Genomic DNA, 19,147 nt, shown 5'->3' on the forward strand with positions numbered 1-19,147 from the left:
TGCGGCCTCTAAGGCTGGAAAGAGATCTTGTATGCATGCAGGCTTTGCTCTGTATTTCATCCGTCCATTCCTACACAAAAATTCTGGCTAATTATCATTCCCGCTAATGTCTTTCCCAATGTGCATCAAAGGGCAGCATAAATTTCCGTGTGTCATTTTATACAGCGAGAATTTTCTTCTTTGCAATTTTAATGATTGCTGGATGGGGGAATTGCTGACGATGTGGAAGAGGGAGGCATGAGGGGCTTCTGAGCTATTGCACCGCCCGGAGCTGACAGCTGCAACAAGGCTCGGGGGATTTAGAAAAGATTTAACGCCTCTGTCTGTGGTAGTGCTGTGGTCAGGAATCTGTCTGCTTGGACAAGCTGATGCAGCAAGGACTCGTTCCTTCCCCCGGTAGCTTTGCTCTTGGTGGGACCCATCGTTGTCCTCTTGGCATCAGCAGTCCTGACTCGTGCTCTGCTGCTGCCTGCTTATCTGTGCTTCCCTGGTCTTGACGTCAGCTGAAGCAGCTGCTGCTCAAACCTGTCAACTGCGTTTCGTACTCGGTAATTATCCCCCCGTAGCGGTGGTACCCACTGCACGTTTGCTTTGTTTTGTTGGAAGGATGTTATCTCCTAGCCACACTTCTCTGAAAGGTTAAGCATCTTTCTCTTCAGCTAAGTGGAAGATTGTACCTTTAATCATACCTTTCTGCCTGATGTTTTTCATCTCAACTTATGCGTGTCTCCGTGTGCTGGATTCATCCAGTACTCGTTCCTCCTGGGATTTCCGTCAAAGCATTAATTTGCCATGAAATTTCCTTCATTCAATTTAATTTCAGGACTGCTGCTCACTCGGGCTTTTGCATTTGAGATCAGCTCTTGAGACCTACATTTCATCCTCTGTGTCTGCGAGCACGCCAAGGCCGAGCACGTTCCCTTCTAACAGCTGCCTTCAGGAGTGAGCTAGGGAGAGCTGGAGGAGGCCCAGCCTGCGCCGTGCTGGGCAGACCCCAGTGCAGACCATGGTCTAAACTGTGTTGGAAAGTAGGTGTTGGTGTGCAATGCAGCGCTGTGCTCTGTGTGTATGTTGGAGTGGTTTTGTGGTAAGGAGAGAAAGTAATAAAGCAGGCAGTCGAGACGTGACCAAGCGTGCTACCTGCTTTGTGTCCATGAGGCTAGAAACCCAACCTGTAAGGATGCTGCTGTCAAAACTGGGGGATGCCGTGTCTTGGGAGCCTGCCATGGCACTTAGCTGTGTTCCTGAAGTGTCAGTCGGGGAAAAGCAATGAGGGGGCCCTAATGTGGCTGACAGAAGAGGGCCTGTTTCTTGTTTTGCATGAACTGTGTGGGCTGCAGCAACTGCCTGGCCTTCGGTGTGAGCCTGCAGTGTGCTTGTGGCAGCCGCGTTAGCTTTTGGTTCTGGTTCGAGGAATTTTCTGTAGCTTCTTTCTGGCTTTGGGCACTGTTTTCATACAAGTGGAGCTGGCATAGAGGGTGCCTGAGGTGCATGCCGGGACCTACAGGGATACTTCGGACTTGCTGTGTTCTCCTCACCCTCTCCAGCCTCCTCCTGCTGGTCTCTGGTATTGTGCCTGCTCTTTGCCTGTGATAACACCTCAATTAAAGTGAGACTGCAGATGTGGCAGCAAGAAAGGCACAGAGAAGGTGCTGGCTCAGGAGCTGGCACTGTTTGCCCCACCTCTCTCCCTAGTTTTACTTCAAAAATGGTAATTGTTCCTGGAGTAGATCCCATTTGGCTGACGTCTCACAACTGGAGGCCATGAAAACCATTGTTCTGGGCAAGTTTGCTTTATGCATTGATGGGAAGGATCACACACACCACAAGCTGCAGAGGGGGGGGGAAATATTTTCTCTGATAATTGAATCCGTGCTGCATCACTTGTGGATGAGCCTGATGTAACCCAAACATCTTCCTCCCTGTTGTTTAAAGGCAGAGCACGCTGCACCCACATGCCCGATGGCATCCTGCGTACCTGAGCTCCGACTGCTTTGTGCTGTATTTGACTTACGCTAATGAATGAGACAATAAAGGGCTGCGCTTCACTTCAGCTTGTCACAGCTTTTGCTAACAGCCTTATTTTTCAGGAAGCCTTGGTTTCAGGTCTGGCAGAAGTGGAGGAGAAGGCGTTAATGCAGCCCTGTTTATTTTAGCAAGTGAGTGAATCAGTGGTTTTAGGAAAACAGTTCATCACGTTAACTCTTTGTTTCCAGCACAACACCACAAATCACTGTAGAGTGAACAGATGGCTCCGGCATATTTTTAGCCTTGCTCTCTGTTCCCATGGTACTCCAGACTGTGTGGGATTCCCCATAGACTGTTGTAAGATTGGTGGGCTCAGCCAAACATCTTGTTTTGCAACACAGCATCAGAGGGAAGGAGGGGAATGGCCTCGTTCTCCAGTCAGCTATGTCAAAGTGACTCTAAACAAGAGGTCCTCACATCTGGGCTGACGGATGCTGGAAGAGGCTGTGGAAAGATGTTGGTCTTATGGTTCCGGTGCCTGCTCATTGCTGGCTGCCACATTGCATTAGGATGGACACACCAAGTGAGAATTGCTGTTATAGTGGTATTGTCTGTGTAAGGAATTGGGGGATTTACCCTTGCCTGTGACAGAGACCTGATCCAAAGGTGAACAAGGCAGAGGAAAAACACCAGAATTCCTGTGGTCTCTGGCTTGCAGAAAGGATGGGAGGGAAGTAAAGTCTGTAGCTAGGGGCAGTCACTTTGGGATGTGTCCTCTGAGGAAAACTTCCTGGTTCCAGTTTTTTTAAATTTTCATGAATTTTATTCATTTTCATGAATAAAACAGGCATTGATCCTTTTTTGGGTGCTGTCAGTCAGAGCTATGCATGTCACTTTGTTCAAAGTTTATGAGCAATTCTTTGTGGTTGTAAACGTCTTGCTCTGTAAGTCGAGGCTAGCCAGCGAGGTATATGGTGTAAGAGAAGGGATTCCTTAGATGTAATAACTTCTCGCTGTGGAGAAAATCCAAGCTATAAGAATGTTAACTGCAAAATCTGAGTATACAATATCTCAAGAATTGTCTTCGTTGTTATCCCAAATTAGATTTGTGTCATCACTTGTAGTAAAAACTACAAGTGATTTCTCCATGGAAAACAGAAGGCATTGATTTTCCTGGCACTGCCTGGGTATTTGCCACACATGCATTCACTGAGGTTCATGGAGTACTACGTTCCCTTAGCAGCTTATGGAAAATGTTTTAAACGAATCCATCTCTAACGTGTTCTCTCTGCACTTCCATATGGCTCAGTCTTTTCCTCTCAGAAGAGGAGATGCTGCTGAACAGAATAAGAAAAGAAGATGTCATGAAGATAAGGGTCGGCTCAGTGGGACAGGCTTGTCTGCAATGCAGTTTAGAAATACCTGCGTGTTGTAGCAAGGTCAGTGTGTCTGGTGTGTCCCACAGAGCTGAGCATTAGGGGATGGCCGAGGAGCTGCTACCTGCGCTCCGTCCTGTTTGGCCCTGCTGGGAGGTGGCACGTACACAGCTCTGCCAGGAACGGGCAGGTTCAGCTGGGCATGCGTAGAGCACTTGCTGTCCTTGCGTTTCTGAAGGTGGAAGCTGAGCTCTCGTGTGTGTGCTGCCTGATTCCCGTTTCTGTAGCTCAGCTGCATTTCCCATCTGTTGCCCACCTGAGGCAGGTAACGCTTACACAGGGCGTTAATAACAAATGAACACTGTGAGCTTCCCCATCTCCTCTGAGTGCACTCAACCACCTGCGATGCCTCTGAAAGTACCTTTCTCGCTCTGTGGCTTTGTAATTCACTGTTATGTTTCACACACTCAGCAAAAGGCAGCAGCGTCATGGTTGTGTTCTCCATCTGGGTCCCCAAGCACCCAATTTGTAATTGGAAGAAGATGCAATTCTGTGTGCTTGATGCTAAACCCAGGAAGGCCTGTGAATGGGCTGCCTTGAGTGTAGTCAGATCTTTGCACTGGAGGCACAGAAGATTATGGATTTGACAGAATTAGGAATTAGCTCAAAGTCAACGCCAAGATTATTCAACAAATTTGCTTACGTCATTGAGGATACGGTGCAAGATCTGCCTTCTAGCTGGTGAATCGGGTGTCCCCAGTTAAAGCAGGAACTGAAACGGTAGTTTCTGTTTAAAGAAATCGCTCTGGCATGGCAACTTGCAGGCTTGAAGGCAGCGTATGAAGCACCAGGGGACAATGACTGATGCTTGAAATCAGAATTCAAAACAAATTCAAAGCCATTGTTTCCAGCTGTGATGTGTGCTCCTGCATGGTCTGGGATTGGTGGAAGTTTGTGATGCTGGTTGGAGCGTCGTGAATCATTTATGATAGACAGGCCGTCAGCAAAGAGCAGTTAGGGCAGGGTGTTGGTTGGACTCGTGATTCCTAAGTGCTGGCCTTCCACGCCTTGCGTGTGTCAGTAGGGACGTTGTCCTTCATGTGTGTGAAGATCAGGTTCAGGGGGGCACCAGGTTGTCCCGTGAGGTGTCCTGAAATGGTGACAGCACAGCTCGTTACCCATTTACTCTAGGTTAGGTAAAACTCCTGGGCAGGTGTATCTTGTCTTCTCAAAAGGCCTTGGATGGGAGGGAGTCCACCCATTTCTTTTTATGGTTGTCATGGGTAGACAACTGTGCTGATAGAAATTGGTGCCTTGTTTCTAATTTGGGCCTTTTAATTTGCAGCTAATGGTTCTTTGTTTTTCCCCTGCTAGAGCAGAGAGTCCTTTACAGCCTGCAATTTCCTGCTTGTGGAAGTCTTTATACCTAGTAACAAATCAACCCTTGGTCTCTCTTTTACAAAATTAAATAGAGAGAACCCGAAATTTGGTTGTATAAAGCATTTCCACAGCCCTTTAACGTTATGTCTTTTCTCTGCAATCTGTTTGGGTTTTCAGCATCTCTTATGAGCGTTAGTAACACAACTGTGTTAGCATTGGTCTCTCCAACGCAAGGTAGAATCATTTTCCTTATCTTGCTCCCCTCCCCAAAATTGTCAGAACTTCTGAATACTTCTATAAACCCCAGCTCATCCAAACACAGCCATCCCCTCTGTAGATGTGAACTCTTACTTCTCTTTCTTTTGTATTTTCTGTTTTGTGGCCTTGCCTAGCGGTGCTTAAACCATACTCAGTTTGTATGGGCTTCACTTATGTAGCTATCCAGAGGAGCGTGAGGCTGTCAGCATTGTTGTTATTTATCATCCTGTCATCTGCAAACTTCATCATCATGGTTTTCTATTTACTTGCAGTCTGAATGCCAGCACCGAATAGCTTTGGGGTAGGACCAATCCTACCAACTCACAAAGAGATGCTGGCACTCTGCTACCGGGCTCCTGAATGCCCATTGCCCGGCAGGCTCAGACCAGATACCAGGTAAAATTCCTTCACCATGCGGGTGGCCAAACACTGGAACAGGCTTCCTAGAGAGGTGGGTGATGCCCTTGCCCTGTACCTGTCAGGGTTCAAGAGGCGTTTGGGTAATACCCTAAATAATAGACTTTAATTTTTGGTTACCCTGAAGCGGTCGGATGGACTCGGTGATGTTTGTAGGTCCCTCTGCTGGACTCCCATTTTGTCAGCCTGTGTATTGCGGATACGGCGGGTTGTTTTTAGAAGGAGCCCTTTAGGGGGAACTGATTCCCAGCTAGATTCATCGTGTCAGGGGGTTATATAAGCAAGAAAACAGCAAAGCCTGTAACTCGTCTTGTCTGTAAAGATGCAAGGTGACAAATTGCTGGGGGCTGGATGTCTGTTGCTGGCTGCAGAGTGAAGCGGTGGAGGAGCAGGACCTGCAAAGCGAGGGGAGAGGAGGCAAGGGTGTGATCTCACGCAGCTTCCCCAGGTGCAGAAAAGGCCAGTCTGTTAAAATCAGAGCGAGTGCTGCTGCTCCCTTTATAAATTACATTGGAACCTCTCTAATGCCTCTCTGCAGCATTCACCTACGTGCTCTCCTTTTGCTGGAAGCTTCTGTAAACTTCTGCGAAATTCTCATGCTTCAGGAGATGCTGCCCAAATGCCGCAGCACGGTCTGACCTTTCCTGTGAGTGCTCGTCTTGCTGTTCTCACTGCTCCCAGGTGCTCCTGCGCTCACTCCAGGGCGAGACGTGCTTCCAGGCTCCCGCAGTATGACGGCACGCTGCTGAGCTGAGTTCAGTATTTCAGATGGCATCTTCTGGCTGTGGCCTGGAGCCGGCTGTAAGATGCTGGTGGATGGAGCCAGTGTGGGGTCCCTCCTGTTGCAGCCGTCTCTAACATTTTTGTGCGGTAACAAATCTCCCCTGGGCTGGCCAGTTTTTGAAGAAAACTAAGGGAGGTCAGTAGAGGCCTGAATTTTTTCTTTGCTGGAGATTGCAGCAAGATTCAGTTTCTAGGAGGAAAATCCTTGCTGAAAAAAAATAAATACCTATCTGCAGCACGGCTACAGAGGACTCCTTGCAAGATCCTCTCAATCCCCTTTCTTTGGTGAAGGCTGGGTTTGTCCCTGTGCCTGGTGCTCTTGTGGGAACATAGAAGGTCTGCTTCTTCACTGGAACAGAGCTCAGAAATGAGTTATCCTCTGCTGTAAATGCAGAGCTGTCCCCCACACTTAGGGGCTCCTTCTAGCTAGCATAGCAAGAAACTTTGGGCTGAAGAAACTCTCAGGTGTTTCTAGGCTGCTCTTACGTGTATCTATCAGAAAGCAGCAGGGGCAAACATCACTTGGCAGCACATTCAGTGTAGCTGAGAAATGCAACGGAGAGGGGCAATGCTTTGGCTGAAGTGACCGGTTATTACAATGGGGAAATACATTTGCCTGGGAAGGATAATCACCCATTCATGTAAGCAAGGTAAACAATAGCAACAAAGGGTTTGATTTTCTCCAATTGTTTCCCAGAGCAAAAATGATTTATTTCTTCTCTCTGAGACTACTGGATGTCTGCTGAGGAGCTCATTAGAGGGACCCTCGCAGCTGCCAGGAGAACCAGCTGGACTATTGAGCCTGCAGCTAATTTTTTCTGTCCTCGTCCTTCCCTTTCCACAATGAAGAAAGTTTGCAAGGTTTGCAATCCTGACCTTGTTTGTGCTGTCCCACATGGTGGGGGACTGCTCAGTGCAGCAATGTAGAGAGGAGTGTAGGTCGCCAGCCCCAAACCCTGGCTTTGGCCCATCTCGATGGTGTTCAGCTCTGGAGCACGTTCCCTGTGCTGCCTGCAGGCACCACAACAATCACCCGGTCGTTTCAGCCCTGAGTTCTGGCAGCAGTTGGTTTTGCAGTCCTGTGTCCTTTGTAGTGGGATCAGCAGAGGAGACAGAGCCCAGCACAGCCTGGAGATGCAGGGGCTCAGGAGTCTAACCGTGTCCAAGACTGGCACCACCTGCTTCACCCACGTCTGTGAAATCAGGCAGCACTGCCCGTGCTGCTAACGGGGCTGAAGGGCTGCTGCTCTCTGTTTGCTGGCAGAGGATTTTATCTGGAAGCCCATGGGGTTGTGGACTGCAAAAAAAGGTTTTGTTGTCATGCAGCTTGGCTGTTGGGCTGACAACCCCGTAACGCCTCCCAAGGCAATAAGTAAGTGCCACAGCTTCTGATTGATCGCTGGGAGCCAGCCCCTGGTGAGAAGGAGGTGGAGAGGACATTATTTCTCTACAGAGAGACGCAGAAGGATGGCTGACACGGTATAGACAGCACAGAAGATTTAGGAGTGACTGCAATGGCATAGTTTATTTGGCCACAGCTTGAAATTGTGCTTACTTTCAAGTAATGCCTTCAATCTGGAATTAACAAGATAGTGCTGCTTAAACCAAGTCTTGGCTCTCCTTTGTGTTACAGCCCTGTCCGAGGGCCCCTTTTAGATGTCCCAGAAAAGGCAGGCCCTGTAGAAAAGAGCTTCTTAGCCTTATCCCCAAAAACAGCTGGTAAAAATGCATGCTCGTGTGCTCTGGAGGCTTGAAACTGTGCGCGTCAATAGGGGTTTATATACAGTACATGCGTGTGTATCAAGGCACTGACTGCATGCAAGTTCATATCTGGATATAGTCCTGGCTGATAAAAAGCTCTGCGGCCTCGACCTGTGCTGGAGCTGCGTTGGTCAGTGCTGGCTGAAGATGTGGGGGGGATCAGCACAAATTCCACCAGGCCGTTCTGTAAGTTCTTCCTCTCTCCTGCTCTGATGGCAGCTCTTTGCGTTAGGAAATCAAATTGAAAACCTGCATAATTGGATTGCGGGGAGACTGGAGACTGAAGCGTTTTGCTGAGGTGATAATTTCATTTGCTGTTAAACGTTGCTCAAGCTTAAACATGAAGGCATTCGCTGTTGCTTTGTAACAAATACATCCAGACGTATAACATCTCATTTAATTTGATTAGAAAATATAATTGTATGTGGCTGAGAAACTGGTGGACTAAAATCACTGGCTTAACTGTCAGAAATAAACTTACCAGGCCAGGCGTGCTGGAAACACCGAGTGGCACCACTGGGCTACAGCACAATATGAAGTTGTGTAGGGGCTTCCCAGCTGGCCGCAGGAATCTGTACATTAAAACCTAAACCACAATTTCTTGCCTCTTTGCAAGAGACCTACAGGAAATGGGATTCTCCAGAGCAACCCCGCAAGCATTTGCAAGTGTATTTACTTACATTGCAATGATGGGAGCTTGCCAGTTGTCAGAGGGAGTTACAGGCTGATCCCGTAACCCAGCAGACAGGTGTCTGATCAGATTTTGTTGCTGTATCTGCACGGGGACAGATGCTGAGCTAGTGGCCTCACCGAGGTCTGCATCAGCGCTGTCAGGGCCAGGCTGAGTTACACCAGCTGACACATCTGCTGCATATTTAAGCTGCTACAGTGATCAAGATTTTCAGCTCTAAAATCTTGCTGCTGCCAGCCTCAATGGCCGGTGTGATTATGCTGCTTTGAATGCATCCAAAAATAGCCCAGAGAAAGGAATTTCTGTTGCTGCTTCATCTTTCTATAATATTTCTGCTGTTTGTGCAGGTGAGCAGCGATAAGAGTGACCCAGCTTTCCTGTACCAGGCGTGAATCCATTTAAGTGGTTTCAGGAAGGATTTCCAGCTCATTGTGCATGTGTTAAACCCACTCTACAGTGGTGAAGTGGCTGTGTTTTGGAAACAGACCCCTATCTTCGGCTGCTGTAAATCAGTGGGACTGTGCTAATTGCTCGTGGTACCAGATGAAGGAATTTGATCACAATAGGTGACAGCTGTAACATTTCCGTTCCTGGGGTCATGTTTAAGAACATTGTTTGTTGTTTTTCCCTAAGACAAGGAGAGGTGAAAGAATGCAATGAGAGGATCAAATCGTTCATTTCTCATTGAACCTAGCATTTTACATGTAAGAAGTGGGTCGTTTTCCCATCCGTGGTTGGACCATTTGGCTTGCAGTTTCAACACAACGGTATTCCTGCTCTTACTGCAGTGAAAGATAAAATCTTAATGAGTAGCAAGCAGGTCTACAATATGGAGCATGAAAGGTATTAGGGATCTCTCTCCTACTCCAGATGCATTTCTCGCTCTGTGTCTGAGACAGTTGAGAGATTCTCTTCTTCCTTTTGAGGCTGAAGACTGTCAGTCGTGGGTTAGACAGTTTGGTGTGATGTGGGAGAGGTAACTTGCTTCAGGCCTGCAAGCAGATTAGTTTGTAGGCTTGAAACCAAGGCAAGGTCTTGTTAAATTCCCATCCCAGGGAATGCCCACCTGCACTGAGAAGAACAGGGACAACTGCATGATGTCCTAAACCTGAGTACAGCAAACTTTTGTTTGTCTGTTCTTGGGTGTCACCAGCAAAGAAACACAGCACTACTCAGGGTAATGCTGTTAGCACAGTTTCAGGGCCCTTGTTTGGCTCAGAAGCCAAACATAGCTCGCACTGTGCCTCTGGCACTGCCCTGGGTCATGATGCTGAGCCCTTGCAGGTACTTGGCCACCTGGAGGGACAGAAATGGGACCCACAAAGAGCAGGAACTGCTGTGTCTTGGGGAATTGCCCCTCACCATCCCAACACCTTTGTTAGTTGTAGATTGGTTTGCTCTAAATGAGGTCTTTGGCTAATCAAGGCATTTATTAGCACTGAGAGAATTTATAAACACGGAGAGAATCTGAAGGAAGAGGTGTCACGCACACATCAGTGCGTTATCTGCAGGGTTTTGAGAAACAGCTAGGCTCTCACTAGCATGTTAAAAAAAAAATAGAAAAATGAGAAACTGGGTCATCTGGATTCATTTGCTGCATAGCTTTCCAGCTGGGCTTTTGTTGCTGCTCAGACTGACATATCTGAGCTCCTCTTGCCGTCGCCAGGATTGTGCAGCATCCTACATGCCCGCTGCCCTCGCCTCCTACGCTCATCTCCTTCATGCTCTGGGGTGTCTGGAGGGCCTGGATCAAGGTCAGGGCTGTGCTGCAGCTGGCCGTGAGTGTGCTGGCAAGCAGCGAGGGGCTGCCTCGGCACACTGCCTGCTAGGTATGGCAGGAGGAGGCTCGGGGAGGACCTGTACAATGTCACTCAGCGTGTTTATGGCAGAGGGGAGCAGCCAGCTGGGTGTCCCAGCGTGGTGCCTGCTCTCCTTTGTCTCCAGCATGCTCTGCCCCTCTCCTTTTTCTCCCTCTCCAGCTACTTGTTTCTGTGGAAACCCTCTCCATTCCTTTATTCCAGACAACTCAGCACGCAGCAGCCTCTCCTGTCTGGACTGCTTTTCTCCCTCTTGAGCAATCTGCCAGACCTTCTTTTGGGCAAATGCCAACTTGGTGGCTGTGTTTAAATTCTGTATAATCTCATTTTACAATGACTAGTGTTCAGAAATGCTAAACTGTGAAGCCGAGACTATAACTATAATTAAATAAATACATTGCTTGCTTGTATATGTATATACTTTATACCGTTGTATTTTCCAATTCAAACTTGTGTTCTCTGCCATGACAAGGGAATTTTTTTTTGATCCCAAGTGGCCAAAGAACATTCACTACTTTACTCTGGATTCTTCAGGGAACGAGGCTCCTATGGGTTGTGCACATGTATTCTTCTTCCCCAGTAACTGGTGGCAAGAGGGGTGGACATCATGAAGGTTTTAACTTTCTTTGAGCTTTGTAAAGGAAAAGGGCCCCAAGGGAAACAGATTTTGTTAGCACCCTTCTCTAAGATGAAAGGCTAGGTCACAGACTGACCCCCTATTAAGCTCCTGAGCTTAATGCAGTGCACCATGCTTGACATCAGATAAATCCACCTGTGACTTCTCCTTGCAGAACGGTTTGAATGATTCAAGTAAATGTTGCGGGTATTCTTCCACTCACGGTCTGCTGTGGAAGCTACAGACTAGCTGAGCAAAAGATGATTTACCATTCTCAACATGTGTTTTATAATTTTCTCTCTCTTTTTTTTTTTTTTTAGGTGGAAAAACTGGCAAAGTACTTGGACCCAAATGACTTGGGAAGAATCAATTTTAAGGATTTCTGTCATGGAGTTTTTGCCATCAAAGGTATGTGCGTGTTTCATAAAAATTACCTACTTCAGTGCCACCAATGTTTCTCTGGTTGCAGGAAATGTAATGATCAAAGACAAAAAATTTGCTGGGAAGCAGCAGTGTGCTTTTCTGGTTGATACAGGCATAAACAGTTACAATCCCCACCAGTCCTTCTTGGCTTTCATTTTTCTGTCTCTTACAAATTAAAAAAAATACAAATCTAGAGCTAGACTTTTATTTTTTATTTTTGTGTTTCTGAGTATTGTTGGTGGTGACCTCTTCAGTAAGGGCTGCATGTTTCTGGACATGTGTTGCTCTTGTTGTAGCTGGTTTGTTCTTGGTTGGTGCAGCAATGTAATTATACCTGATCTAAGATTAGCTGGGGTTTATGCGACAGAAAGTAACATGGTTGGACTGGCCGCTTCCTCTTTTGACTGTGATTATTTGTAGTGACGGTAGTGCAGCTCTGGGAACAGAGCCAATACATCTCTGCTTCTTGTGCAGTCTGTGTGTCAATGGTGAGCAATGCTGAGTTCCTGCATCCAGAGGTGCTTGAGTATTGCTCTACTGCTAATTTTTCAGAACAGATGTGATGTGGTTTAAAGCAAAATGTAGCAGAAGAAAGAGTAGCCTTGTGGTTACCAGGCAATGTCAAAGTCCGATGCTTCCAGGTTCTTATTCTGATTCTGCTGTTGATTTACTGAAGGAAGTTGGAGATCCTGGGGCATTAATTTCTCTACTAGAAAATTTAAGACTATTATACTCTTCTCAAGATACCTGCAAGGTATAGTTAATTCATGTTTTTAAAGTACTTGGGAACTTGTACTGGAATGAAAGGCGTTAATTACAGGCTCGACAAGTTAAGGAGTCCAGAAGGAGACCAGCTGGATCAAACCATCTCCTTTGCGGAGTCCTTGGCAGAAGGCAGAGACACTATTATGCTTTACAGTGTCGCCAAAGAGCGATGAAGCAAACAGTGAAGAGAGACTTTAGCTGTTCTGCTGCTGATTAGCTTTGTAGCTTCCCACAGCAAAATAGTTCAGCCTGTCCTTGTTGGGACACCTGGTATGTCCTTAGTGAAGTGCCAGAGTGCCGTCACAGCCTAGAGGCGTCACTTCAGGGACAGGGTGAATGTCACAGTGATTGCAGCGTGATTCCAGGAGAAGCCTCTGGAGAGTCTGCTACAACGAGACTGTTATGAAGCCATAAGGATGCAAGAATGTGAGACCATAGCAATTTTAATTAAAGTTTATGGTAACTGAGAACAGCGTATAATCATGTGAAATTACTGTGAGAGCTGCTCTCAGTCCAGGTTTGGGGAGACAGAGACACCTTCCAAAGGTGATGCTGACATATTTGAAGAGAAGGCAGTGCAAAGCCCTAAAGGAAAGTTAATGTAGATGTCTAGATGCTAGAGCCTACGCTAGACACTTCCCTTGTCTAAGAAATGCTGTAGTAAGCTGGGGTCTAGGTTAAGGCAGACACAAGCTCTGTGCAGCCAGTAATCCTCTGTAATTCACAGCCTAAAGACGTGCTCAGGTGGGCGAAATGGCATCATTAAGGGATAGGTGTGAGCCAGGAGAACATCTTCTCTGTAATAGATGTGCCCTTGCCCGCAGCAAATAGAAGTCAGTGGGCAGTGCCCTCAGGGAAGCAGTGGGCGTCTGCGATTCCTTTACTGTGAGGGACAGCTTGTGCATAATGATGGTTATCAGAGAGGGATGATGCCTTGGGAGTTTTCATCCTGCCTCGCCGTGTGGGAGCTGGTTCATATATTCATAGCCTAAGGTTTAGTCCTGCAAAGACATGGCTAAGTCAAACGCTCCGGAATACCTTGTACTCCGGGTTTATGAAAACCTTAAAGCCCTTATGTGGAACGTCTTATGGTATGCTTGATGGGTGTTAGTGTGTGTATGTGAACAGACAGAGAGATCTTCCAATTCTGCAGCATCACATAGCGCTCTTGTAGCACATCATTAGCAGTGCCAACACTTAAACAGCATCAGTGCCAAGTGCGTATAACCACGGGAGCAGTTGTATCTATTTCTGATCAGACATTGTTGTGTGTGATTTCACAGCATCGCTTAAGGAGAACTGGCTCTATTGCTTACCTCACAGTGTGAAAGTTTCATTGGTCTTTAGCAACCAGCCCCACTTTTCTTAAAAATAACTTGGTCGTGTGAAAGTTGAAAAAAATGTACGTCTGCGGTTCAGGATGGAAAGCCTCCATCTCTCACTTTTCAGTGCAACCACATCCCATGGGGAGCAGCAGGCTTGTTATCGAACAATAGCAATTTGTATTGGCAGTAACAGATTATGAATATAATGCTTTGACATCTCAGCCTATTTTAATTGCTTGGGGTAATCAGATTAATAGAGCAAATGCGATGCTACTATGAATCCACTGTTTTTTTTCAGTGAGGGAGTATGAAGCTGTGCTATTCTTGGGACTTGAAGCCAAATGTCCAAATTCAAACTTTACTGTCCTAATGCCTTGCCATATTTCTCATTTATGAGGCTTCACATTAAGTTGTCTGACAGATAGCTGCCTTTATGGTGTGCTGAAGAACTTTCTTCCTGCACAGAGGTGAAATAGTGTCAAGTTTTTGTTTGTTAGTTCACTGTATCTTGAATTTGTGTTTAAAACATCAGGCTTGAAGCATCTGGAACAGATTCAAATCACAGTGGTAAAGAAGTCACCTCTGATGATGATGGTTTAATCCTTTCGGATCCAGGTCTGGATCTTAGCCAACAACAAAAAATGTTGGAGTCTGAAAAAATCCCAAACACAACGTTCAATGTCTGCTCTGTAACTGGGTGGCAGCTGCTCGCACTGCAAGGAGAAACTTCAAACGCTGCATCTAAAACCTGCAGCTTGGCCTTTCTTCTCCATAAGCCAGGGCATTGTGTACTCTTGTGTGGTAAAATGAAAAGTGCCATGGCCCTTGACAAGTGGACATCAACCTTGCCTCCTCCTCCATGCTTCTGAGCTGGATGAACCTCGTGATGTACGAGTCATGTACCTCCACCAAGGTTGCTGGGACTCTCATCTGGAAGAGACATCTTCAGCTGCTGAACAGCAGGTCCCATGGGGAATGATGTGCTGAGGAGTCTAGCTGGCAGCAGGGACCTTTGGAAGTGATGGAGAGGACTTTTACAGAAGTATCAACGTTAGAGGGCAGAAGCGTGTTGGAGGAACTCATTCCCACTGTGTCTCCTGGGTGGAATACTACCCAGGCAGAGGTGCTTTCTGTTTATGGGAGGCTTTGCTTCTTTTTGCTTGTCCTTCATGGATTAAAGCACTTTGCCTCAGTGTCCGAGCTGAGCCCCCTGCTGTCTGGGCTGCTTTCCCCATGCAAAAAGTGCCAGAGCTTGCCATCAAATTTAAAGCTTTGCAGTAATTTCACTGGAATTCCGGAATAGGAAGATTTTGCTCGTGCCACAGCTGCCTTTGTTATCTGCTCACTGCATGCCTTTAGTTCTAATAACTGCATCAGTCTGGAGAGCAATAGCCATGAAATAACACCTGTACCCTCTTACCTAGCAGCTGTGTCAAAGCCAGGACGGTCTGTGAAGTGGCACTGCGCAGGGGACTTTGAGAGCAGCCAGAATGTCTCGCAGAGGCAGAATTCCCATCGATTTCAGCAGGGTCAGCATGGGATCCGTTACTGTTTGCTCAGTGGAGTCCGTTTCTATTTTTACTGTACTGGACTTATAGTAACGATCCAGTAAATATTTTCTGCCACTTGTAATACCTGAAGGTGTGAGTGGAACTATTGTTTCTAATGTGCTCTGCAGGCTGGTGTTTGCAGGACCAGGCTCTTGGTCTGTTTAGCAGGCTCCAATTAAGTCTGATCTGTTCCTTCTATTTTAAGGTTTCTGTTTTCTTCACAGTAGTCTCTCCACTTTGATACTTCACTTACAAAACACCAAACAAACAAACAAAAACCCACCAGACCCTGACAAATAAAGAGCGAGCTCCCCCTGCTGACCTTGGTGTTGCAGCTCACATAGATGAGAGGGTAAAATGTGAATACAAATTCATGCAGAATTAAAAGATAAAGGCAAACATATTCCAACTTCATTGCTTATTTAAACCATGAAAACATCGCTAACCACTGTGCAGTAATTGGAGGGCAATGGCTTTCATAAGGGGAGAGGCTGAGCCATGCCAGCACAGAGCATTTCTGCAATAATGAATTTTCATGCTTTAGCAGAATCACTGTGGGTTTTTTATTTTATTTTTTTTCCCAAATAAAACTGTACAGCTTATTGTTCCTCTGGAGGAAATGTGCTTTCCCTATCTTCTAGATGTTATAAGGGCTTTAAAGTTATGACCTGTTGTAATATTAAAAAAAGCTGACGTGTAGGAGCTCTTCATGTTCATTAACTCAGGGAGAAGCACAGTTGTGAATTTCTACCCTTCCCCACCTTCATCAACAGCAACCTTTGAGTCTTCAAAATAGTAACACAAAATGTTAAGTGCCTTCAAAAATCCATCTGTGTGCTTTCTTGGATCTTTAATTACTGCAGTTGGCTGGAAAACTTCTAGAAGCAGTCCCAGTGTGAGTAGGTAAGTTGTCTTTTTTTTTTTTTCTTCTGTAAAAAGTAGTTATTTTCTCCATAAGGTCCTAGCAATTTTGATGAAATTTCCAGGAATACAGAATTGCCCAAAGCTTCAAAGAAATGTTAAAAAACAAACAAACAAACAAAAAAAACGTGAAGTTGGCTGCTTTGTTAGCTCCCACTGTGGCAGGTTATCAGTACTGTGAAAATAATGTACTATGAAATTTAATGTTTTTTCAAAAGAAAGTTTTCCAGAGCAGAAAATTTCTGGCCTTCTGTTTCACTTGTGACTTTTTTTTTTAATTTGTTTTTATATTTTCATTTAGCTGCTCCAAACAAACATTTTCTACAGAACCAGTGCTGAGTTTTGATTATCTCTCTTAACTTAATTTGCAGTCCCGTAGCTGAGAATAGGATTGCATCAGCTTTGCCCCAAAGATCCAATACAGAACTTGAGATGGATGTGTTGCACTCGCACAAGAGGAGTTTACCTTTACTTGCTGGACACCAGTGTTTGCAATACATACCAGTTCTAAGGAGCAGAAGAGCTGTGCTACCACAAGAATTTCATTCAGTAAAGCACAGCAGAAAACATCAAAATCTTCATGAGCCCGTTTAGACTTACAGCTGTAGATCTCAAACTTCGCAACGCACCATAACTGGAGAGGATTTGATGAGTCTGTGTGTTCTAATAAGGATGTCTTACAATCGGGAGCGGTACTTGGGCTGGCTCTAGGAAGAAGGACTGTCCTGGTAAATGTGGAGAGTTGAGCTCTCCTTTTGTGAGTCAGGCTAAAACTCTTGAATGAGCTGAACTTCGTTGCTCTTAAAAGTACGTCAGAGTTTGCTAAGACTCAACTAAATTTTACTAAATATAGCCTGAAATCATAAACAGGTCTAAAACACCATTAAAGATCCAAGGGTGGATGAAGTAAAAAAGCTATTGGTCTCAGGAAAAATGCCAGGAACCAACTCCATTCAATTAGGTAGCCAGATTTGATTTCCCATAGTATTAAAGTTGTTTAATTGCCTGTGAAAATTGCCTGACACAGCATGGGTTAATTCTCCTTCTTGGAACATTTGCAGGAAAACCACTTTGCTGCAGTTGTGTTTATTTGCAGCCAGAGTGTCTGTTTGCAAATTAACTGTCTGCTAGAGTGTGAAAAACATTTTTTTAAATGAAACTGAAGGTAAATATCTAAAAATATGTGGTAAGGGAAGTCATGTCTGGCATCCTGAGCAAACAGAAAATGTTAAAGGTTCACGTCTTCCCCTTCAGTGACTTGGAAAACACTTGCATCATCTTTGCTTAGGGTTAAAGATGAGCCTGTCTTGCCTCTGGGACAGCCAGCACTGCCTTTTGAGAGGTTATTAGCATTAGTTTGGTATTTTCCAGAAGTATACTTGTGTTTTCACAAAAGGAGAGGATAAATGATCTAGTGGTTATGATGCTTAGATTTCTTGTTCTGCAGCGTCTTCCTCTTACCAGAGTCCGGGCAGTTGTCCTTTTACTTCAGTTTGCCCCTGCAAATAATTGCCAGATTGCAGGTTGTTCCCCACTGCAGTTCTGGCCAAAGGCACCGTGTACACTTCTGCTTTTGGCATACTTGGGATAAATGTGTTTTTAACTTCAGTAATTTTGACAGAACCACATTAGAGAGTGACCTGGTGCTTTGGTGAATGAGAAGTGACACACGCCGCTGTCTTGAGCAGTCTTTTGACGGGCACAAGAGCAGCCGGCTCTGTGCTGGCTCACCGCGTGTCTCTAGCCGAAGAAACTTCAGCAGCCTCACCACTCTCCTGCGGTTTGGTAACTGAGTTCCTCCTCCAGATATGAGGTTGCTCCTAATCTCTGTCACCCTGCACAGTGATTTATACAATGCACGGCCCTGCAGGAGTGTTCTCCACAGAGGGCATCCTTTTGCACAGCTGTAGGAAATATAGAAGGACTTGAAACCACCCTTGGGTTAGCTCTTCGCCTCCATTCGCTGCCTCACTGACTGCAGTGGAGCTGGGTCTCCTTGCCAAATGCTGCCCAGAAATGTGCATGAGGAGATTTTCCCAGCCATAGCAAGGGTGAGAGCACACTGAGCATGTTAAAATCTTGTGATATGAGTAGGCATTCAAATGAAATATCTCTAAACAGCCATAGAAGTGGCTTTCAGTTCTGTTGTTTCCTGGAAAATGAAATTATAGCAACAATGGGACAGCTCAGTGCAGGAGGTCCTTAAAGTAGCCAGGAAGTATCCGTTCGTGTATTTGCAGTGGGTTATTTATGGACAGACTCTAGCCTTGGGTGCATACTGCTGCATGGCTTGAAATACTGATCATGGCAGTTCTGCGAGCCCGGGCAAAAATGTTTGTCCTCAAGACAGATACTGGCAGAAAGCACCCTGTGTGCCTGACCAGACAGCTCCCTATACAAGCTGCTGTCCAATGCCTTCGTGTTTCCACACTGAGATGTGCCAGAGTAAACCTTGATTTTTTTCCTGTTTCCTTTCTGAACTGTGACACTTTCATTTTGCTCACTGGCATTTCCCAGGCTGCAAGCCAAAATATGTTCAGGTAATAAGAAGACATGTGAACGGTATTTGAGACACTGCAGGTTAATTCAGTTCCCTTCTTATGGTGTGCCCCTTGTGTAAACCTCTTGGGGTACTTGTAAAATTCTAATCATCCTCCAGATATGGGAAACAAAAGGTGAGATGTATTAGCAGTGTTGCAAAAAAACACTGGACAAGAAAGGTGATGCCTTTACCGATTGCGTGCCAAAACCCAGCGTCCTGGTGGTAGGGGCTGGGCCCTGGGGAAAGAGCAGCACCACAGCCCTCCATGGTTAGGGATGACAGTTTGTGTCTTGATAGGGGAAATGAGCAACAAAACATTTATTTGTTATTAAACCTAGTTCTTAAGTGGAGTGAAAACGGTGGCACAATCCTAAGCTTCTTGCAGCCAGTGGGCATCTTTCCATGGTTTGCTGGATGGTGGATGAGGTCCAGCAAGGTGGCAGCGGTGTGTTTGAGTAACCCTGAAGGAGAATGGCCTCTCAGCAGTTTCTTTTCTTCTTCTCCTTTTGCCGGGTGTAATAACATGCAAATCTTCCCAGCGGGATGAGGGGATC

The 19,147-nt window shown here is 45.9% G+C and overlaps 1 protein-coding gene across 1 annotated transcript in view; it reads left to right on the forward strand.

The window, feature by feature from the left end:
- Nucleotides 1–19,147, forward strand: part of RAB11FIP4 (RAB11 family interacting protein 4) — a gene marked incomplete at its 5' end in the record, with an annotated part of 116,222 nt that overhangs the window by 27,088 nt on the left and 69,987 nt on the right. Inside the window, one exon of the mRNA XM_084298413.1 lies at nucleotides 11,388–11,475. Coding sequence (XP_084154539.1) covers nucleotides 11,388–11,475 — 88 coding nt within the window. The remainder of the gene's footprint in view (nucleotides 1–11,387; nucleotides 11,476–19,147) is intronic.

The sequence above is a fragment of the Netta rufina genome (assembly GCF_964035555.1).
Source record: "Netta rufina genome assembly, chromosome: 19".
Lineage (NCBI taxonomy): Eukaryota > Metazoa > Chordata > Aves > Anseriformes > Anatidae > Netta > Netta rufina.